General features: G+C 27.1%; 3 protein-coding genes across 4 annotated transcripts; all 3 read left to right on the top strand.

The window, feature by feature from the left end:
• The first annotated feature begins 1,744 nt into the window (after positions 1-1,744).
• Positions 1,745-6,389, top strand: LOC110652795 (V-type proton ATPase subunit F). Of its 2 annotated transcripts, XR_009150593.1 has the most exons (6): positions 1,745-1,835; positions 3,143-3,222; positions 4,190-4,271; positions 5,503-5,585; positions 5,806-6,079; positions 6,263-6,389. XR_009150593.1 is itself a non-coding variant. In XM_058151346.1 (5 exons), exons 2-5 carry the CDS (start codon positions 3,160-3,162, stop codon positions 5,968-5,970), a joined length of 393 nt encoding a protein of 130 aa, XP_058007329.1. In that variant the 5' UTR covers positions 1,745-1,835; positions 3,143-3,159; the 3' UTR covers positions 5,971-6,218. The 2 variants fall into 2 exon arrangements, 1 of the variants encoding a protein (XP_058007329.1); XM_058151346.1 differs by lacking the exon at positions 6,263-6,389 and having other exon boundaries at positions 5,806-6,218.
• A 1,432-nt stretch (positions 6,390-7,821) lies between these two features.
• On the top strand, positions 7,822-8,319 carry LOC110653031 (basic form of pathogenesis-related protein 1-like). The gene has a single exon (XM_021808650.2). It carries the CDS (start codon positions 7,822-7,824, stop codon positions 8,317-8,319), a length of 498 nt encoding a protein of 165 aa, XP_021664342.2.
• Positions 8,320-14,439: 6,120 nt separating this feature from the next.
• LOC110649475 (pathogenesis-related protein 1) lies at positions 14,440-15,225 on the top strand. The gene has a single exon (XM_058151345.1). It carries the CDS (start codon positions 14,631-14,633, stop codon positions 15,120-15,122), a length of 492 nt encoding a protein of 163 aa, XP_058007328.1. The 5' UTR covers positions 14,440-14,630; the 3' UTR covers positions 15,123-15,225.
• The last annotated feature ends 8,517 nt before the right edge of the window (positions 15,226-23,742 follow it).

The raw sequence follows: 23,742 nt of genomic DNA, 5'->3' as shown, positions 1-23,742 counted from the left end.
ATTAGTAGGCCAAGAAGACATTAGAAAATGCAGTCACCTAGCGGGATGATCATCGCAGACAAATGGGTCCAAATCATGAAGGATTAGAAGGGTAAGATTGAAAAAGATTGAGGTTCGAAGTGTTATTATTTGATTATCGTCTTGTTATCAAATTTCTTCAACAGTCTAACTTTTCAAGAGAAAATAAAATGGATGTGAAAATTGAAGATGTAACATATCATTATAAAATGAACAAAATAAATATCCACAACAAGGACCCATATTTGAATATTCAAACCAATTTTATAAAATTGAATTGAATTACTTATTTTATATATTTAATTAAAAAATGTTAAATTTCAATTTTATAAAATTGAATATAACTAAACTTAATCTCAATAGATGGAATTTTAAATGAACTTTATAAAATTAAAATAATTGTATTTTTTTAACCAAATGACAATTTTATAAATTGTATTTGAGGTTCGTGAGTGAGTCGAGCGTGCTAAGAGGTTAGTCTTTTGAAATCTCATATTGAATGTGGAGTACGCGTGTGTATAGGTTAAAGTAAACATAATTTTAACAATAGTTCATTCCTATCTTTCTCCTACTCTATCTCTGTCACTTTATATTTCTCATTTTCTTTCTCTTCCCTTTCATTCACATATACAACATTTGGAATAAATATGAAATATAATTTATGCATTGTTAAAATAAATTATCCTTTAAAAAATTATTATATGAAGATATTTTTAAACTAAAATTTTATTAGTGATGAATCAAAATTTCGTCACAAAAATATTAATCATCAACGAATAAGCAATGAATTAACAAATGGATACTTCACTAATTCGTCACTAATACTTTAGCGATGAAATAAAATGTGTCATTGAAAGTCAATTTTTTTAATTAAATATAGATCAACAACAGGTTATGATCGTTGTTAAAAATCTCCTTACTAAAAAATGAGCAACAAATTATCAATGTATCCATCACTGACACTTCACTAATCTGTCATTAAAAATTTTTGTTTTAAGTAAATACAGATTATGGCCGTGGTTGAAAAATTCATAGCTAATAAACTTTAGCAAAAATAGATGACTCCGTTATTAATCCATAGCAAAAATAGATGTGTTTGACTAAAATAATAATTCGACTAAAATATTTTTGAATAAATAAGTGTTATAAATAATTTGTTTTATTTCAAACAGTTTAAAAAAAAATTAAAAGAAATCATAATATTTTAAAAATAATTGATTTAATTTCTTGAATTAAATAGGCCAATTACTAAATTTAATTAACAAAATGGAATTTTATGGTTTAATTTGACATTTTTTTTCAAATCTTATTAAATCAGATGGCCTACATCCAATTTATTTATTATATTTTTCTTTCTATAAATATGATGCCTGCACAGGGTCCATGCCTTACGTCATGATAATCGCCAATCACGGCAATAGATTGATCATGGGCGTGGCGACGTGAGAAATGATTCTTAGCTGACAATGAAAATTGACCATTCACTCCTTCTGGATGGATTTTTATGGTAGAATTTAATTAAATTTTATTAAATAAATTTAATTTAAATAAATTAATAAAAAAAATTTGTGTTTGAATATTTCTTAAAATCATAAAATTCATTAAAGTTTTATTATTTGAAATAATATATATATATATATATATATATATATATATATATATATATATATATTGTCTTTATTTATAGGAATTTATTATTTAATTAAAAAATATATTTTAGTAATGTAAAATTTCTGTCTCTCTCTGTGCCTTTCTCAACTGGAGAAGATTTCTGTTCTGTGTGTTATCTGATCACATTGCCTTCCTAAGGATCGAAGGTAACTTCATTCAATTTGATATTCCTTCAACAAGTTTTGTTATTTGCCTTGTGATCTATTCTTTCATTCCGATTTTTTCATCTTCCTTATCTTCTTTTATTTTGATTTTGGATTCTTATTGAGATTAAAAACAAAATTGAATTGATTTATGGGTGTTCTTCTATTCTATGTTTCTTGAATTCCCAGTTTTACATTTTCTTTATCATGCCCTCTTCTGGTCTCTGTCATAGTTATTCTTGCCGAAGATGATACTTGGACTTTCCATCCCTTGGAAATGGTTTTGTTTTTGCCTATTTTCTTCTAGCTCATGGGTCCTATTCTTTTAACAAGGACCAGAATTTTATTTGTTCATGTGGGTGCAGTGGGAAATTTCTGTATTGAATTTATAATTATTGGTTCAGTTTATGTTTACTTTAGATCATTGGATCAGCTCATCAAGTCCTAAATTTAGGTGATTGGAAGTTGTTTTTGAACTAGGGGAGCATGTAAGTTGTTAATTTTTTTTTGTTGTTCTGAAGATACTGCTGGAGATAATTATATGTGCTATCAATCTGGTTCTATATATATATTAATTTTTTTTACTTGTTGTTTATATGAACCAATTGACTGGCATGGATTTGCTTTCTTTTCTGTCGGAAATTTAAATGTTCTTCCTTTCTGTTGTCATTTATAATTCAGATTTGGATTGCTATTAGCTATCACAGGCAATTTCAATAGGATTTTTGTGCTTGGTTTAAAAGAGTTTGAAAGTGATTAAATGATTCAAATTTGTCTGTGAGATAACATTACTTGGGCTAATTGAACCAAGTAATCATTTTCTGTTCACCAAATTAAAAATCCCTCTAGGGAGATAGATAGCAGATAAGAATTATTTTCTGACACTTCAAATTACGAATACCCAATGTGGAGTAGATTGTTTTTGAGAGAATTCTCTTTAATCACTTACCTTCTTCCTATGTCTGTATTCTATTCTTTTCTCCTTTCTTCTCAAATTCTACTTTTCCCAGTTGACTTGATCATTTTTCATACTGAAAAATTCTGCACATAGCAATTTGCAGCATAAGCTCACTGTAAGTTAGGTCTTCAATGCATCATGAATTTTATTTTTTTATTGAGAAAAAAGTTGTTTTCTTTAAGGAAGTGGAAGTTGTAGTGACTACTGTTTGAATTTAAATTTGATAATCAAGGGAAGGCAAGCTTGTTGCCCCTTCTTTGTTTGGAATACAATGAATGGATCCTAAGAAGTCATGCCTTCATTTGAGATGCCGAATTACTTAATATTTGGGGCCTTGTTTCCCCCTGTGCAGTTACATCTTCATCATAAATGGCTAACAGAGCTCAAATCCCAACTAGCAACTCTGCACTTATTGCAATGATTGCAGATGAGGTGAGAATACAAGAGCCTGAATGGTTGGCTTAGCAACAAAAACCAATGTTCAGTTTTTCTATTATCAACTGTTAATACATGCTGTGCATATTCTTTTAAGCCTGTCACTGGAGCTTGAAAAATCTGTGCTTTATTATGTGGCAACTGATAATAAGTTGAGTTGCTAATGGTGTTTCTTGGTAAATCAAATACAATGCTGTGCTGAAAATTGAAATGGATAGGTAGAGAGATGATTTTTGGTTCTCACATGGAGTTTGGTGCAATTGTGTGTAATGCCTGTTGGTTGACATTCATATGCACACACAGGGACATAGAAAAATTAGGTGGAAATGGTATTGGCATGGCATTTAATTTCTGGGCTCCTGAACCAGGATGACATTTTAGAGTATGAAAAACATGCTGCCAAATTACTAAAATCAAGGTGTATCAGTGGCACAATATAGGCTTGTGCTTGCTAAAACATTGAGAATTTGAGAACATTCAAATTTCAATTTATCTCGTTTCAGTGATTCAGTCTTCTGGACAAGTGGAATCATTTCAGTTTAGCTAAATAACTATTGCATTCCAATTTTGAGTTTATTTGCATTTATTTGATTTTGTTATGTTGCAAAATTCAGGTGCATTCCACACTCGTATACCTTAAAAAAATGAGGCAGTTGATGCTCTATAGGAAATTCACTCTTCAGTTTAATTATGGCTATTATTTTCTGAGCGGTTATCTTCTCATTGGCATATTTCATGTGAATAACTGCTTTTTCAATGTCCATGGAATTTTATTAATGAAATTTGCTAAATAAATAAATAATATAAATTTTTGTTAATCTTGTGACTGGTAGATTGGCCAAAACATCAATGATGCATGCCCATGTGCAGTCTGAAACCTATTTCTCTTACCATGGTTGCAGGTGTTATCTAATGTGATATATAGTCTCTTGGAGCCTATCTGATGATTTGTTCATTGATATAGGACTCAGTAGTTGGATTTTTGCTTGCTGGAGTTGGTAATGTTGACCTGAGACGGAAGTCAAATTACCTCCTTGTGGACTCAAGTATGCTCTTGAACCTTGAATAATTTCTTTCTTTTAATGCTGTGTTATGCATAATTGTATACATGATTCATACCAGGACTTTCTTTCTATATATTATAATGTAACTGGTACACCAAGAATTCTGTCCTCAAATTACACATACGCTATCCTTATCATTCTTCCTTAAATCACTTTAGATCTTGAATCAGAATGTTTTATACGATGTTATGGACAAATATATAGGTGGCGTTTCTTCCCAGGGCTTGACTAGAGATTGGATATAAAACCACCTAGAATTTTGTTTATCGTTTTCTATGGAGAAGTACTAGACCCTACAAAACAAAGATGTTTTAAGTGACCATCTTCTTATGTTTTTGGATGAGTGTAAATTTTTCACTATTGTTTATGATACTTGTTCTGAAATTTGAATAATGTTTTGAGAAACATGTTAGTGGCTGCCTATATGATTATACGCTCTTCCCATGCTTTGGAGTCAAGGCAGGCTAATTTTGATATTTTGGTAGACATTCTAAAGCTGAAATGAAAGTCATAGTTTATTGGTTAGGTTGTAATTTTACTAATTTACCATTTGAGTTTTACCATTTCTCAAAGTAATTTGACGTCCAGACACACGGAGTGTGTGTGTGTGTGTGTGTGTGTGTGTGTGTGTGTTATTTAGAAAAAAATGTACAGATTTAGATACCCACATCACTGTGAAATTTATGCTCCAAATTTCAAACATCAGTTTAAATGTGATTGCGTCCAATATGCGTCACATCCAAGGAATGAAAGAGTTGAACATCGTGTGAGTAAATTTTGATCTGACAAGTGATAAAACTTGAATTCTGCACCTACAGCTTTGAATTTTGGTTTCCAGATTTTAAATTCTCTTCCTCTTACATGGCACTTATTGAACAGAGATTTCTTTTGTAATACTCCCTCTGTTCTATGTTAAATGTTTCTTAAGATTTTTGCACAAGGTTTAAGAAAATGTTTAGATTGCCTCATTTTTATATTAAAATACCAATAATTGACTAAAGTACCCTTAGAATGTAGAAAGGTGATAAGAAGAGATAAATGCATTGGAAATAATAATAGACAAAGGTAAAGTTAGAAAAAATAATAATTAATGCTTCCTTAATTTTCTAAAATAGCATATAAAGTGGGACAAAAAAATTTTTCTAAAACATTACTTGAAATAATTTTCTAATGTTTTATCTGTGCCCATGCAAAAATTTTGGATGTCTTGAAGAAACAACTGTGAAACAAATTGAAGATGCATTTAAGGATTTCACAACAAGGGAGGATATTGCTATAGTGCTGATTAGTCAATATGTAAGTTATTCTCAAACTCATTAGTCGAAGTTGGCAACTTTCATATGTTATGTGGATTGATCAGTTCAAGTTGATCAATCCACTGATCTTTCTGCAGAAATCAGTCTCTTCTGTATTTTAAAACATGGCTACATGCTTTATATTTCATCTTGTCCATTCAACTCTGTTTTCTATTTTGAAATTAGGCAGTGATTGCTTGTATGTTCCTTCTCTTTATCAGGTCGCAAATATGATAAGGTTTTTGGTAGATAGCTATAACAAGCCAGTTCCAGCAATTCTGGAAATACCTTCAAAGGACCATCCTTATGATCCTGCACAAGATTCAGTTCTTTCGCGAGTGAAACACCTCTACTCAGCTGAGTCAGTAGCATCTGGAAGGCGCTAAGCACATACACTGGGTTGATACGTATGTGTATGCCAAGTATTATCCACCTCTCAACCCTGTATTGTGGATTAAATCTTATTTATTTATACCTTTTAAAATTGCTTCTGTTCTAGTTCTATCTCTTTAGTCCATTTTTTACTGCAATTTGGAAGTATCTTTTGGGCAATACACTTAATTTGAATACATGATACTACAAAGTGAATTGCAATAGCTTTGATTTTACTGAAAAGTCATTCATGTTTGTGATATCATGATATGTAACATACCTACCTTGAGTTACATTTTGTGTGAAGCAGCTAATTTGATCATTTTTTTTTCTTTTTTACATGAAAGAGTTTTCAATGAAACTTCGATTCGGGATCGGATCGTGATCATGTCTACCTTAGCCCATACAATATTGTGAAACTTTTTCTACACTATGTTTTGACTTTTAAAATTTGATAATTTTTTCCCTTTAATAAGATTGGACTTTGGTTTCTACATTATGATAATAATTATTGAAAACTCCCTTTGATTTTTTTTTTAAATGTTATTAGCAAGCAAATAATTTGATTTGGAGTGTCCTTCAAATTAAAAAGATTGCAGTCACCCATGTAATTAGCAACAAGCAATAGAAGGTGGGTTTGCAAGGACATTGTTATCCAAAAATTCTCTAGTTGATTTCTTTTTTCTGTTTCAAATGTCTTCCATTTCCAGATAACCCCACAACAACCACAAGCTAACAGAACTTGAACTTAAAATCTGTCGACAAAAAGAATTCAAACCTTTTTTTTTTTAGTACTAAAACGCGCACACGGAAGGGAAAGAGAAGCGACACGTTCCATCATAAAATTATGGCTTTTTTGTAATGGTTTGCTGGCATTTATATGTCATGCATATACGTTCTACATCCGATGTGGGATATTATAGAGACATGGAGACCTGTTCATTTTCTAACATTAAGGAAAATGCTTCTTGTATCAATTTTTTCTTATTGTCTCTATTATTGTAAATACACATCGTTAATTTCATTTGTCAAAATGATTAATTTGTGTTACTATCTTATTAATGGTTATAAGAAATAAGACCCATTGGATTAATGTGTTTTGTTAATTGGAAGTGCTCATCAGGAATGGAAATGAATAAAGTGCGTCTTTCTAAAGCCTTGAGGTTAAAATAATAAACAGTTTAGGCATATAAGGCAAGTTTGTTAAAGTTTATCTGCCTTTCTCCTATAGAGGCATTAGGATTGGAATCTTTTGAGCCTTGAGCCTAAGGTGTGCTTGAGCCACACCTTTAATAATATTAATTAAATCCAATTCATCATAAACTCAATATATAAGTATATTAATCCACATCTTTTACATGTTAATCTTATCATATTTGTTATAAGAAAAAAAAATCTATTATACATGTTATGTCGTGAGTTCGAACAAAAATTTTCCGGCAATAAAATCCTCATGGAAGTGGAAACTATCATCATTTCAAGAACATGTCACATAAGTGAAATTAGAAAAATTTTTGCTTAGATTCGATTCATTCAAATGAATCTAAAAATGTATTAATATTTTATATGAAAAATTCATTTATATTAGTTTACATATATTAAGTCTAAGCAAAAATGAATCGTGCAATTAACCCCGTTGAGCATCTTTTTTCAATTCCATTTCCCTTGCAAGTGAAATGATAAAAATTAATACTGAATTTTCCATGGTAGTGGTAAGGGAAAACTCTAATTCCTCAAGTCATCATACGCTACGTACACTTCTCCAAGGCATTCACACACCATTCTCCAAGCCCTAATACAAGTCTACAAATACCAACCAAACGCACCCTCAAATTCTCATACAAACAAAACCAGAAAAAAAAAAAATGCTCTGCATGACTTCACTAGCTTTCTTTTCTCTCATAATCTGCAGCTTATCATTAACCTCAAACATCCTTCCTTCTCTCGCCCAAAACACACCGCAAGACTACCTAAATGCCCACAATGAAGCTCGAGTTGCTGCAAATGCTGGATATATCACTGGGAACAACACACTGGCAATCTATGCACTAAATTATTCTCTCCAACGCATTGGTGACTGCAATCTTGTGTATTCAAATGGCCGTAACGGGAAGAACATATCTTCGAGCACCAGTGATATTACTAGCGAAGAAGCTGTGAAAATGTGGATTGATGAGAAATCTTTCTATGATTACAATTCTAATTCTTGTGCTACAGGCAGGCAGTGCAGGAATTACATTCAGGTGGTTTGGCGTAACACGGCTCAGGTAGGATGTGCTAAGGTGAGATGCACCATGGGAGGAACTCTAGTTACTTGCAGCTATGATCCACCTAGCAACTTTGCTGGGGAGCGACCTTATTAATTAATCATAAAATTTCCTGCATATAATTATTAAGGCTCTCTATTCTATTATCTGCAGTCGTTTTGATGAATAATCTATGTTTTTGCATGTAACAGTATGGAACTTAGTTTGTATATATACATACTGAGGTACCCATGTGATACATAGAATGATCATTAGCTTATTATATGGTATGCATATGAGAATAAGCTTCGTAACCATTCAGTGAAATATTTGCATATAAATTCATATATTTATTATACTCATTTGAATTAATTATGTACAAATATCGATCAAAATATTTAATCTTACGGTTATTAGTTCATTTTCATATGAGGTCGAGTTTATATTAGTTGAATGCATAAAAGAGAGAGATTAAGAGAGAGATTGGTGATTGTATTCAATTATATATTACATAAATAATAATGATTGAGTTGCAGAATCAGAATAATCATATATCACTGAATTGTCTAATGAAAAAGTATATAGAAATGACTTGATTATGGGATAGTTCTGACAAAATGGTTAAATTTCTGCACACAACCACCAAGACATATTAAAATGTTTCGGTTCTACTCTCGAAACCTGATTTCTTTAAATAGTGTAATTTTGGTGTGTCTAAAATTGTGAGAAATTTTTCAACCACTGACCATGAAACATGAGATTGAGTTACCACCAAAAATCTCTCGATCACTACCTATTTAACGGTATTGATGACTCAATTGAGTGACAATTCCAATCTTTATAGTAGATTATTTTACATTATTTTGGTTTAATATTTGTTGGAAAGTAAGGTATTTTGCTACTGGAACTTATTTCTGGTTGAAATGTGTTATTTGAAAAAGGAATGACTCTCCATGTTTGTAACATAAATTATGGGAAGTTTGTATAAGTGTTATGTGTGTGTTTATTAACTTGTAAAAGGTATTCCTTTGCTATAAAAACAGAAGAGTGCTGTAGTTTTGAGAAGCTTATGTGTGCTATGCGTGTGCTGTGAGCAAAGAGTGTACAGAGAGTGAGGGAGTGAGCCATAAGAGAAAAATGAAGAAAAAGAAAATTAAAAAAAAAAATTATATTTTAATGTTTTAATAAATACAGTTTTTAAGTAATGAAATATGTGTTTTACTCTTTATCTTTAATCTAGTTGATAATCTATAAATGGAAGCATCGAGGTTGCAGTTGAATCATGGAACGTGCCTGTAACTTTTATCAGTGTAATCCTTCTTCCAACAGCAGGAATTATTCTCTGATCAACGGTCCATGCTTGTTTGGCATGAAGGATAAGGTTGAATCGTGGTCAACTTGCCGGGTCCTCGATGATTTGCTCTCGCGCGGCTGTTGTTTTTTGTTTTGTGCTGGGAAGTTGATGATGATCTCTTAGCTTGTTTTGATTGTTATTAGACTTTTTCCGTTTCTGGTCTGTTGCGTCTCGAGAAGAGTTTGACTTAAATAATGGTTTAATTTTAACCATAAGCTTAATTGAATGATTCAATTAATAAAAATATTATTTTTCTAAATCAAATAAGATGTTGTTTTAGCCAATTTCTCTCTCTCTCTCTCTCTATATATATATATATTATTACATATTTTATACTTAAATATTTTTTTTTATCAACTTAAATTTGAGATAAAATATGTGAATTAAAAGTATATATAAAAAAATTTTAAAAAATTAAAATTATGATAACAATATTTCTAATATTGTTTAATTATTATATTTTTTTATTAATATGTTGTTTGCTAAAATTTAAAAAAAAAATTAAATGGTTTAATAAATTAATAAAATTAAAAGAATTAGTTAAAATTGATAATGAGTGAAAACTTTGAATTATTTTTATCAATTGTGAATATAAGTATTTTTAATTAAATTTATTATTAAAATTAAAAAATAATATAAAAAATTTAAGATTAAATTAATAAAAATTAAATATTCTAACTAAAATTAGTAATTAAGATAAAGATTTTTATTTTTTTTTCTTTCATTTAACCAATTAAAAGAATTTAACTCTATAGAACGTATGTTGTGGTTTATATATATATATATATATATATATATATATATAGAGAGAGAGAGAGAGAGAGAGAGAGAGAGAGAGAGAGAGAGAGTCTTGCTTCCATTTCTTTATTAAAAAAAAAGAAGCAGTTCTTATCCTTTACCTTTAGTCAATAAGTGCTGTGTTGGCCATTTCAATCTTTGAAGTCAAATTATTAGAAATGGAATTGCTGCTGAAATTTCAGAGTCTAAAATTCAGCCAGACTAATAATAATTACTGGCAACTGTTAAACAAAGCTTAGTCTACTTGGTTTATTAATTAGGTTTAAATATTGAAATTAAGGGTCTTTACTTTTCAATTAAAAGTATTTTATGGTATTTTTTTTTATTTAAAGAAAAAATAAATATATAAACTCATATATTTAAATATGTAATTTTATATTTTAAATTTATAATATATTAAATTTAAATAAAAAATCTATAAAATTATTATTAATTTAACTTACGTGCTAAATTGAAGAAAGAAAAATTGATTAAAATATTATTAATTTGACTTATGTGATCTAATAAAAAGCCCACATGTATTGCAAATTGAACCAAATTACAACAATACTATTTGAGTTTTATAATAACCAAAGCAAATCGTATATAACTCTATTTAAAACCATATCATGAGAAAGCTTTTTTTTTTTCATAAATTTTTCTAATTTTCATGTAAAATTTTTATTCTAATTAAGTTAAAAAAAACAAATATTATTTATATCATTTACGAATAAGTGCGTAATTAATTACATAATGAAAGTAATTTTTATTAATTTTATAAATTTCTTGCATTCTCATTTCATCAAATATCATATTTTAATAATTGAGTTTATCTTGCAATAAAAAATAATTAAAGATATAAAAATTTTTAATTAAAAAAAACAAAAAAAAAACTTTTCCCACATAATATATATGATCCAAATAAAAATTTCAAATTTTTACAGTTAAAATATTTCTTGGGGATTTTGCTTATCATTCATTTTTGTTCTATTTTGCCTCTCTCCCTCATATCTTTCAAAAATGGCAATAGAGAGAAAATTTCAAACCATGGCATGAAGATTAATTAGAAATTTCAGAGTACAACTTTAGGTTGACTCATCTATTACCTTCTTTGATTTAATTTTGATGGCTAGCATCCTAAAAATATCCTTCTAATTATTGCTTCTGTATCTTTTTCCACCCGATTTTGAAAATTATAATTTTATAAAAATTAAATTTAATTAATTTTTTTTTATCAATTTTCGTATTTAAAAGTTTAAAAGTGAAAGCATTTAATTTTTTTTAACTTAAAAAAATTATTTTAAAAGAAATTAATAGCAATTGTGTAAAAAAAAATCAAGTTAAATTTTTATACACTAATAATTAATTTTTGTTTCCTTTAAAATTCTATTTTTTAAAATTAAAAAAAATTTTCTTTCATGAAAATTCTTAAAAATTCTAATACTTTAAATAAAAAAAATTAAATTCTTTACTTGTTAATAATTTTTATTCCAAGGAAGCTTATATAAGTTGCTAAGTATTCCGAGCAGAATGTCGCCGTGATTGGCGATTATATATCATGATATCGAAGATGCATTGTTTCTAGCAACCCAAATGAAAGAAAACAATGGATGAATGGCAGAGCAGTGTCGGCTTTTGACCACAAACCACACCAGATTTATCATTTTCAAGTTTAGCTCATTCCAACAAGGACTTTACGTTTCCCTTTTTTTTAAAAAAAAAAAAAAAAAAACCATCATTCATCTATTAATATTTTTAGAAGATAATTAACATAATAATAAATTATATATAATTTACTTTAATTAATATAAAATTTTAATATTATTCATAAAATTAAAAAGTAATTTAATAATTAATTTATATTAATAAATTTGAAATTAATAAAATATTTAAATTGATTCAATCAATTTAAATTTCTCATAAAAGTTAAATTAATAAAATTAATTTGTTTTTGAAAAGATATTAATAATTTGATCTAAAAATAAATTAGCCACAAAGTAATTATGAACTTTTTTTTTTATATAATAAGAGAAATTTCATTAATTGAAGAAAAACTTAGCATAAATGAAGCCATCTACAACCAAGCCAATAGGTCATCCCCCATGCACCAATTACGAACATTGTTAATCAATGCTTTAATATCAACCCTATCAATCTATATTTATCTATATCTAACTATCTATATCTATTTATTGATCTCTATATCTATAGTATCTATATAAATATATAATAGTAAAAGATAAGGTCAATTTTCTCACTCTTAATTGATAAATATTATAAATTTTAAACATATTTTTCTTTTTTTAAAAAAAATTTTGAATTTTTCTATTTTTCTATGTTTTTATTTATCAATTAGCATATTTCTTTCAAATTTAAAAATTAATATTTATTTATAGTTAATTAAAACTTTGAAATTCTAATCACATTAATTATATCATTAAACAATGAAATTGCTTAGATATTACTAATTTTTATTTTTTGATTTTTAATATTTAAAATTTTAAATATATAAAATATACTTAATAAAATATTTAATTAAATTAATTTAATAAATTTAATATATAATTTATAGCATATTTAATTGATAAATTTTAAAAAATAAAATAAATAATTAACACATATTTTTAACTATTTTACATTTAATGTATATATCACAATTATTAAATTGGCATAATACACCTACTGAGCAAAATATCTTTTATTAAAATATTTACATATAAATAATTAACGTAAATTATTGCAATCCTTGCATTATATTTTAGGCACCTCCTTTCCTTACAAAATCCTTTTTAATATTTAAAATTTTAAATATATAAAATATATTTAATGAATAAAATTTCTCCACATTTATAATTTATATATATAATATTTAACATGTGCGAAATAGTTTGCAAGTATTTTACTATATTATTTTTATTTACCTTTTAAAATTTTATCATAAATTTTATTTAATATTTTTTTAGTTATTTTAATAATAAACGTACTTATAAGTTATTTTTTACTAAACACATTAACTATTTATCAATCATTTATAAGCATTTTAACTAAACATGAAATTATTTAAAATTTTAAATATTTATAAGTATAAATTAATTAATTTATATAAATTAAGCCAAATATTCTCTTAATTATATTAATTTCTATAATTAATTTCTTCTATAACTGAACTTGTCAAAAAAAGACGTTAAATAAAATGAAACAGGGTTTTACCATTAGCAAACCTTCATGGACCGTCGTCCTGCAAAGACAATTGCAGATTATCATAAGTCAAGTCTTTCGTGGAAAATTCCTATACGAAAGTCTTTAAATAAAAAAAATTAAAAAAAAATAGAAATTCTTACTGATAATTTTTAATATGGATAATTAATTTCAAAAAATATGTTTTTTTTACTGAATTTAAGTTTAATCAGAATTTAAACTAACTGATTTATAATTTTAAAGACAACTCTAATATTATTTAATTAAAATTTATTAATAAAAAATAAGTATAATTTCACGTTTTATCATTTAAGGAGTAAAATTTTATTTTCACAAATAAATATTTCATAGTCTTACATCGATTATTTTATCATATTTACTCTTAATATTTTGTTAATGTGACATCCATTTAATTTGATCACAGATGATTGATGTTATATGAGATTAAATATAAAGTAACAACATGAAATCACATACTTTTTTGTTGAAAAATAATATTTTGTCCCTCAAGTAAAGTAATAAAATGTGAAATCACAAAATATTTTTTTTAAAAATCATTTCTTTTATTTGATAAGAGTTTAAATATTTATAATTTAAAATAATTTAAATTCAATATTTCTTAACAAATTAAAACCCAAAATACTCTTAAATTTAATCGGTTGACCACATTAAACTGTGAAAAAATTTATAAGACATAAATATATAAATCTCATCTATTTTATATATTTATACATATTCCTTCGCTTTTGCTCTTTTGGTGCCCAAAAAATAAATCTTGAACTGCAATTTTTTAAACGGCAATTAATTAATGGGACTAAATTTCATATTATATATACAAGAAAATAAATTTTAAAATATTCAATGTATGTTCCATTTCCTTGCGACTGTAATTAATTTTAATTCCGTGTCCACTCTACCCCAATGACTTTTCCATGTTACGTATAGCTTTAGAACAAGCCCAGTTTCTCAAGTCATTACCAATTTCTTGATAAGTTTTCCAAATCCTTCACAAAAATTTCCACACCCTCATCCCTATAAATTCCAAGAGAAACACACATCTATTTTCATCCATTGCCTAAGATCTTAAACAAACTCAAAAATGGTGTTCTGCAAGAATTCACTAGCTCTCTTTTGCCTCATTAGCCTAGCCTGCTTAATCCTACCCTTGAATGCCCAAGACTCACCACAAGACTACCTTAATGCCCATAACCAAGCACGAGCAGCTGTGGGTGTTGGACCTATGACTTGGGACAACAAAGTGGCAGCCTTTGCACAAAACTATGCTAATCAACGGGCCGGTGACTGCAATCTTGTGCATTCCAGCAATCGTCCTTACGGGGAGAACCTTGCGAAAAGCAGCGGTGACCTTTCAGGCAAAGATGCTGTGAAACTGTGGGTTGACGAGAAGGCCTTCTACGATTACAATTCTAATTCTTGTGCTGCAGGCAAGCAGTGTGGGCACTATACTCAGGTGGTTTGGCGCAACTCGGTTCGCCTAGGATGTGCTAAGGTGAAGTGCAATAATGGAGGAACCTTCATTGGATGCAACTACGACCCTCCTGGCAACTTTGTTGGGCAGAAACCTTATTAATTGAAAAATCTTCATGGTATCGTGTTTTCTGTTCATTAATAAGTGAAGAAGCTTTGTTATATGTATTATCAAGCATAACAATAAAACAGTTAATCAGCTTTAACTCAATAGTGTTTGATTTTTTTTTTTTTATACAAGTAAATAATGTTTATTTTTTTTATAATTAGATATATATGTCAAATATATAATAATTTTATAAAAATTATTATTTAACACTATATTTTAACAAAATTAATTATTTAGTCATTTTATTTTATTTAATCCCTTTATTTTTTTTAATTTGTTACTTATTTAATCTTTTTTTATTGTGAAATAAATTATTTTTTCAACTCAACTATTTAATTTTTATATTTTAAATAATATAAATATTTAGTCCTCATAGTTTTAAATCCATTGTTAATTTAGTCCTCATATACTAAATAATTTATAGACTAAAAGAATAGAATGATTAAATAATATATTTTTAAAAATAAATAAAATAAATAATTAATTTTATTAAAATATAGATATTAAATAATAAATTTTCTTAATTTTATATTAATGGAACATATGAAATGGGTCATACAGATCAATGTGAGCAAGAAATTTTCATGGGCCCAACCCAAATTTTTTGATCCTAAACAACATAGCATGGCCCTGGACTTTCTTCCTTATAAAAGAAGAGGCAAACATACACACCTCAAGCAGGAGGGCAAACCCAACGTTAAAAAAATTAAACTGGGCACTACTTAAGCAGTGCTGTTTAATTTCAACCACTTACTATGAAACATGGGATTGAGTTACCAACAAAAATCTTTCAATCACTACATATTTAATGGTATTGATGACTCAATTGAGTTACTATTGATAGTTCCAATCTTTATATATATGGTAGATTATTTTATATTATTTTGATTTAATATAGCTGGCTAGGTATCTAGACTATTATTGGAGTAGTTCCAGTGTCTGCTAGCACCAGTAAGGCATCATTTGAAATAGAGAGCTGTGACAGATCTACTGCATGATCTTGTAGCCTGTAAATAGTCTAATGATTGGGCTGTGGGAATGCGAAATACAATTTTGAGCCTGTCTGTAGTAACTAGTTGATAAACTACAAATGGAAGCATCAAGATTGTAATTGAATCATCTGTTATTCACTGAACCCCCAGCTCACCACTTTTTCTGCCTTCCCCTTCGGTGGCAAGCATAAAAGATGCGGTCAATGAATTATACTAACTGAATTTCAGAGATTATTACCTTAATTTTATTTGAAGGCGTATATAAATTTTGTAGAATTTATTTTAAAATAATGGCATATAATTTTATTATTATATTATTGTACTTCGCCACTCAATATTTTATAATATTAAATTAAGTATTTTAAATTAAATTTATTATTAAAATTAAAAATAATATAAAAAATTTGGAATTAAACCGATCAAAATTAAATATTCTAGCTAAAATTAATAATTGATGTAAAGATTTTTATTATATATAGAGTCTTGCTTCCATTTCTTTATCTAGACTAATAAGAAATTCAAACAGTTATTATCCTTTATTTTTATGTTAAAAAAAATACAGTTCTTATCCTTTATCTTTAGTCATAAGTGCTGTATTGGCCATTTCCATCATTGGAGTCAATTATCAGAAATAGAATTACTGCTGAAATTTCAGAGTCTAAAATTCAGTCAAGGTAATAATAATTGCTAGCAATTGTTAAACAAAACTTACCCTTCTTTGTTTATTAATTAGGTTTAAAAATTGAAATCAAGGGTCTTCACTTTTCAAATAAAAGTATTTTATGGTATTTTATTTTTTAAATAAGAAAATTTTTATCTAAATTTAGTTCATTATAAATTTAAGACATAAATATATAGAATTTATATATTTAATAAGTTAGTCTTTCATATATCTTATATTTTAAATTCATAATAAACTGATTATTAAAAAAAATCTGTTTAAATTTATTAATTTGACTTAGGTGATCTAATAAAAAGCCCTCGTGCATTGCAAATTGAACCAAATTACAATAATACTATTTGGATTTTATAATAACCATACCAAATTGTATGTAACTCTATTTAAAGCCATACCATGAGAATGATTTTTCTTTTTTCATAAATTTTTCTAATTTCGTATAAATATTTTATTTTTAATTAAATTAAAAATAAATATTAATTATGTCATTTATAGATAAGTGTATAATTAATTATACAATGAAAATAAATTTGATTAATTTTACAAATTTTTTCATCCCTATTTCATCAGATATTGTATTCCAATAATTGAGTTGATCTCACAATAAAAAAAAAAAATTTAGAGATTTAAATCTTAACAGCACCTGAAATTTTTAAAAATTTTTAATGTAAAAAAAAAAAAAAACTTGTTTCACATAATATTTTGATTCAAATAGAAATTTCAAATTTTTACAGTTAAAATATTTCTTGGGGATTTTGCCTATCATTCATTTTTGTTCTATTTTGCCTCTCTCTCATATCTTTCAAAAATGGCAATAGAGAGAAAATTTCAAACCATGGCATGAGGATTAATTCGAAATTTCAAAGCACATCTTTAGGTTTACTCATCTATTGTCTTGTTTGATTTAATTTTGATGACTAGCATCCTAAAAGTATCCTTCTAATCATTGTTAGAGTTGTGCTATTGCTGTTTTAATTCGATTCTTTGTAAGAACTTGTATCAGAATCAATTTCAGTTCTTTCATTTTTTAGATCCAAAAGAGAAACTAAATTTTGGTTTCGATTCTAGTTCAATTCTAAATACTTTCGTTTCTGGTTTAGTTCTAGTTTCGGTTTTATTTTTTGTTCTAGTTTTGGTTTTAATTCGATCTAGTTATCAGTTCCTATACTTAAAATTATAGTGTTATTGTATTTCTTTTAAAATAGCAAAAATAATTATATATTTCTAATATTAAAATATCAATAAAAATAATAGCAGTAATACTAAAATAAAAATACTAATGTCAAAATAAAAAATCAATAAAGTAACATAAACATAACAACTTACTCAAGAGAAATATTAAAATTAAACCAACAATTCTCACATAAAAATACAAGAAGACATCAAATATTCATAATGTTGGCATTGAGTAGGATAATTCAGTGGGCTAGCATTCTGTTTAGATAGCTCAGTGGGCCAGCATTCTACCTAGATCCCTTCGACCTATGACATTTAGGTTGTTACGTTATAAAATGTTAGAGTTGTGCATCTGCTAAGGGTTTAAGTTTTTGACATAGTGGTAAGTGCTCGATCCTACAATTGGCGTCATAGCCAAGGTAATAAGTTTGAATTCATGGTAGGTGCTAGGAGTGGATTGTTGACATTGAATGGGATAGCTCAGTAGGCAAGCATCCTATTCAGATCCCTTCAGCCCATAATGCTTGGTCTACTATATTATAAGGAGTTAGAATTACGCCTCTACTAAAAGTTTAAATTTTTGGTATAGTAGTAAGTACTCAATCTTACACATAATAAGTCATATATTGTTTCCATCCAAATTATAAAATAACAATAAATCAATGAGTACAATATGAGTTATGATTAATATAACCTAAACTAAGAGCACAAAACTATTTATTATATTTTCATTTAACTATTTAAAGTTAAAATTTTGTTGGACAATATACAAGTTTTACTAATTTAAATTTTAATTCAGAATAATAAGTATTAAAAATATATTTAATTTTAATATAGTAAATGTTATTTATAAAAATTTTGTAAATTATAATTAAAACTTTTTCAAATAAAAAATAAGATAATTAATGTAATCTTAAACTTATTGAATTCAATTATTATCACTAACTCTTAAATATTGTTTTGGCTCATACTCTCTACTATAACCACATACCTCACAAACATTTTATTCTGATCACACCACTGACATTTTGATTGGGTCATAATTCAATAACATGAAACAACACATATAAATTAAGTCACTTCATAGCATATATTTTAATAAATATATTCTACTATCTTATATATTTTTCAATTATATAATTTTTAATGAAAAAATACTAAATGATGAAAAGGTAATTTAATAAGATAATTAATTACTATAAAGTGACTTAATATATTTATAATTAAAAATAATAGAAATTAATATTGAGTTATATATATATAACCATCTTAATTGCATATAATATATATAATTTTATCGAAATTATGTAATATATTTAAAATATATAAAAACTACTTATGTATAAAATCAGTTCTTTGGTTTGGTCCTAGTTCAGTTTTGGTTTCGATCCGATTCCAATTTAGTTCTGATAAAGAATCAAAACCGAACTAAAATAATAAAATAACTTTGATTGGGTTCAGTTTAGTTCCTACAGTAATGATTCTTTTTCAGTAATTGTTCGGTTCAATTTGATTTTTTTATTTAGTTTGAATCTCTTAGGAATCGTACACAGCCTAGTTTCTGTATTCCTTTATCACCATATTTTGAAAACTATAATTTTATTATAAGACTTCAATTTAATTAATTTTTTTCTTAATTTTTGTATTTAAAAAATTACAAATGAAAGAATTTAATTTTTTTAACTTAAAAAAATAATTTTAAAATAAATTAATAGAAATTAAAAAAATTCCTTTTAAATAAATTATTTATAAAAAAAATCCAACTGAATTCTTTTATAATAATACTTGATTTTTATTTCCTTTAAAATTTATTTTTTTAAAATTAAAAAAAAAATAAATTCTGCCGTGAGGATTCTAGAAAATTCTAATATTTTAAATAAAAAAAATTAAATTCTTTTTTTTTTTTTGGGAACGAAGCTTATATTAGTTTGTAAGATTTCTGAGCAGAATGTGAACGCGAGTGGCGATTACACTATCATCGTATCGAAGATGCATTGTTTCCAGCAACAAAAATAAAAGAAACCAATGGACCACATACCATACCATTTATCACGTTTAACTCCTTCCGACACGCCAGGTCAGCCAGGACTTTGAGCCTATTCAGTATTCTGTCAGAAATATGGTTGAAAAAATTATTTTTGTTAATATATTAATTAAAAAATATTAAAAAATAATTTAAAATTAAATTTAATAAATTTTAATTGTAAAATAATTAAAATAATAAAATAATATTTTTTAAATTACTTTTTTCAATAATATCTTATATAATATTTCTATTTAAATAAGTAATTTTCATTATCCAAATACAATACTAAATAGATATATTATTTTTTTTTTAAAAAATATGACATCATTTTTTATTTAAAGTTTTTATATGGTAATAAAAAAATAATTAAATTATATATAATTTATTTTAATTCATATAAAAATTTAAAGAATTCATAGAATTAAGAGGCAATTTAATAATGAAAATTTTAAAATATATGAATGGATTAGATCAATTTAAATTTCTCTTAAAAATTAAATTAATGAAATTAATTTTTTAAAAAGATATTAATATTTGATCTAAAAATAAATTGTGTAATTCACAAATTAATTTAAATTTAATAAATAATTCAATTTAATATACAAATAATTTAATTTAGAGGGTGTTTTGTTCACATGTTGGGTGTAGCTGATAGCTGATAGACACCCAAACAAGTGAACTAGAGTGTTTGGTAAGTTTTAAAAAATAAAGCTATAGCTGTTGAGTAACTGATATGGTACTCATCAGCTACAGTTTGTATCAGCTTTATTTTTAAAGTTGTTTCTCATCAGTTGATAGCTGATTTGATTTTATTTTTTATTTTGATCATATTATCCTTTTTTATTTAACTCAAAAATTAATATTATTAATACTTTTATATTTTTCATTTATAATTTTAACATTTTAATTAACACATTTCACATTTGTTAAAATATTTTTTATTAATAACATAAAATAGAAAATATTTATTTATATCTAAAAACTTAAAATTAATTATAAGTTTTCTCTTTATCAACAATAATAATTACTTTATTATTTTATCTATATTTTTAAAATTATTTAATGATTTTTTTAAAAAAATTAATTATTTTCTTATTTCAATAATAAAATAAATAATATAATGTAATAGATTAATAATTATATTTTTATTTTAATAATATAATAAATGATATAATATATTAATTTGATAATTGTATATTTAATTTAATAATAAAATAAATAATATAATATAATAAATTTATAATTTTATATTTATTTCAATAATAAAATAAATTATATAATATATACTCTTATTGGTCATTTAACATATCAACAGCAACAGCTAAATATAGTTTTACCAAACATTTAACATAAATCAGCTATCATTAGCTACCAGCTATCAGCAATCAACTATCAGTAACAGCTATCAGCTAACAGTTATCAGTTGTATTCAGCAGTTAAACCAAACAGGCCCTTAAACACATTAATAAAGGATGTGTCTAATTAGCCATTCTGGTTCGCCACCTCTAATAATTAGCCACATAGTAATTATGCACTTTCGTTAATCAATGTTTTAATATCAGCCTTATGTCTATATCTAGACATTTTTTTATCGATAGGTAGAACTCACACACTCAATGCTCAGAGACACAAATTGACATCTTGATAAAATCATGACAATTTTACTATTAGAATTATGACTCAAAATCCTAGTAGGATTTTGAAAGATCTTTTCCCAATTTGAGTTGAAGAAATATTCCTCAATTGGATTGAGGTATATTTTCTATATTGAGTATAACTCTTATTTTAGTATTATTCCTAAATTAAGTGGGATTCCTAATCAGACTATGATTGAGGGAATTAACACTATAAATAGGACAATGGTAGAAAAGGTTATTTGGCTTTCAATTCATAGAGTGAGGTTGTCGCTCATTGTAGAGAGGGGCCTTGCCAATTGCTGAGGATTTGGCACTGCCCATTGATGAGGGGCTTTTGCCCATTGCAGTGGAGAGAGGCTTCGGCCTAAGGTGGAGAAAGGATATAGACATCAAGAGGAATGGATTATTGTCCATTGGTGAGAGGGCTCTTGCTTATATAGTTAAAGACACCCTTTGTGGTGTAGTGTTGTAATAATAAATATTTTGGATTATGTCTAGAGACGACTGAGAGGGATTAACTAATATATTTACTATGAGTAATTTGATGTTATATGAGTTCTCTTGGGTGTAATTGGATTGGTGGGTAGTATAGCTATGAGTTTGTAATGATAATTTATTTATTGATGATAGTGAAAGATGACATGCCAGTTGATGTAGCCCTATGTTGAGAGGGTGAACCACGTAAATATTGTTATTTTGTGTGTTTGCTTTATTTCTTTGTAGTTTATACACTTTCACAGTGCATAACATTTATTAAGACCCCTCATCCCATATAAGCGTCAGGCACATGCCCTTCATATCCGATGTAGAATCTCGAAGGATCAGCCCTTAGATATGCTCGACTCACTTGCGGACCTTAACCATGGCAATTTTATCTATATCTATCTATCAATCTATATTTATCTATATCTACCCGTCTATATCTATCTATTTGTCTCTATATTTATATTTATCTATCTATATAAATATATAATAATAAAGGATAAAGTTAATTTTCTCACTCTTACTTGAGAACTCTTATGAATTTTAAACATATATATATTTTTTAAAATATTTTGAGTTTTTTTTTTATTTTTCTATGTTTTTATTTGATCAATTTACATATTTCTTTTAAATTTAAAAATTAATATTTATTTATAATTAATTATGTCACGACCCAACCTATGGGCCGGACCGGCACTAGGACTTGGGCCAGCCTAAAGCCCCCGAGGCCTGTAGTAAGCCTAACTATTCATTAACCCAACTCTAAGGCCCATTTGGGCCCAATTTCAAGAAATCAACCGGACAGAATCAGGCAATAAAATGGACCTACCAACGGGGAGTTTTTGACTCACCCGACCTGTAAACACAATAAATACTCAATTGGGGAGCTCAGCTCACCCTCCACATATTCATCAGCATAAAAATAAATGGGAGCTCAGCTCCCTCATCCAATCCATCAAACATGCATAGCATATTAAGTTTACAGGTCCAAAATAATAATTTAGTTTACAGACCCATATCAAATAAACATTTCTAACACATGCGGAAATTCTAAGATTTAACAAGTTTATACAAACGTTAATAATCGACCTGCGAGGAAGAAAGCAGGTTAATCTCAAAAATATCCTCCTGTGGCCTGAAAAAAATATTGAACAGGAGTGAGCGTTCGACTCAGAGAGTAAAATATCAATTTTAACCATAATCTCTATAACTATCTAAAACTAATGCACCCTGTAGAGTGAAATGCAACATCAACAACATTTTCACATCATAACATCATAAAGGTAATTTGGAGCACTCACACACCCAGTGATATCAATCATAATATATGGGAGCTGATCCCCTATACAGCTCTCTTAAATCCAACCTGGTGCCAGCGAAGAACTCAAGCCGGACTTTCGCTTAATAAACCAAATCGGGGGTCCCAGCGAAGAACTCAAGCCGTGACTACCCCCCGAAGGATCGGGTCCCAGCGAAGATCTCAAGCCGTGACTACCCGTCCTATCCATAGTCCACACCACATCACACGCACGCCAACGCACGCACACTGCTCCAAATTACCACAGCAACATACATGGCACTTTCACAGTTATGAATGCAACATAAATTGTGCCTAAAGTTT

This window comes from Hevea brasiliensis, chromosome 8, assembly GCF_030052815.1.
Source record: "Hevea brasiliensis isolate MT/VB/25A 57/8 chromosome 8, ASM3005281v1, whole genome shotgun sequence".
NCBI classification, from domain to species: Eukaryota; Viridiplantae; Streptophyta; class Magnoliopsida; order Malpighiales; family Euphorbiaceae; genus Hevea; species Hevea brasiliensis.
Note: the sequence above shows the minus strand (reverse complement) of the source record. Positions and strands in the feature narration are given on the sequence as shown.

Coding starts and splice junctions, on each gene's coding strand:
- LOC110652795 (XM_058151346.1), top strand. CDS start 3,160: ATGGCTAACAGAGCTCAAATCCCAACTAGCAACTCTGCACTTATTGCA. Junction 3,223..4,189: donor TTGCAATGATTGCAGATGAG/GTGAGAATACAA, acceptor TCATTGATATAG/GACTCAGTAGTTGGATTTTT. Junction 5,586..5,805: donor TAGTGCTGATTAGTCAATAT/GTAAGTTATTCT, acceptor TCTCTTTATCAG/GTCGCAAATATGATAAGGTT.
- LOC110649475 (XM_058151345.1), top strand. CDS start 14,631: ATGGTGTTCTGCAAGAATTCACTAGCTCTCTTTTGCCTCATTAGCCTA.
- LOC110653031 (XM_021808650.2), top strand. CDS start 7,822: ATGCTCTGCATGACTTCACTAGCTTTCTTTTCTCTCATAATCTGCAGC.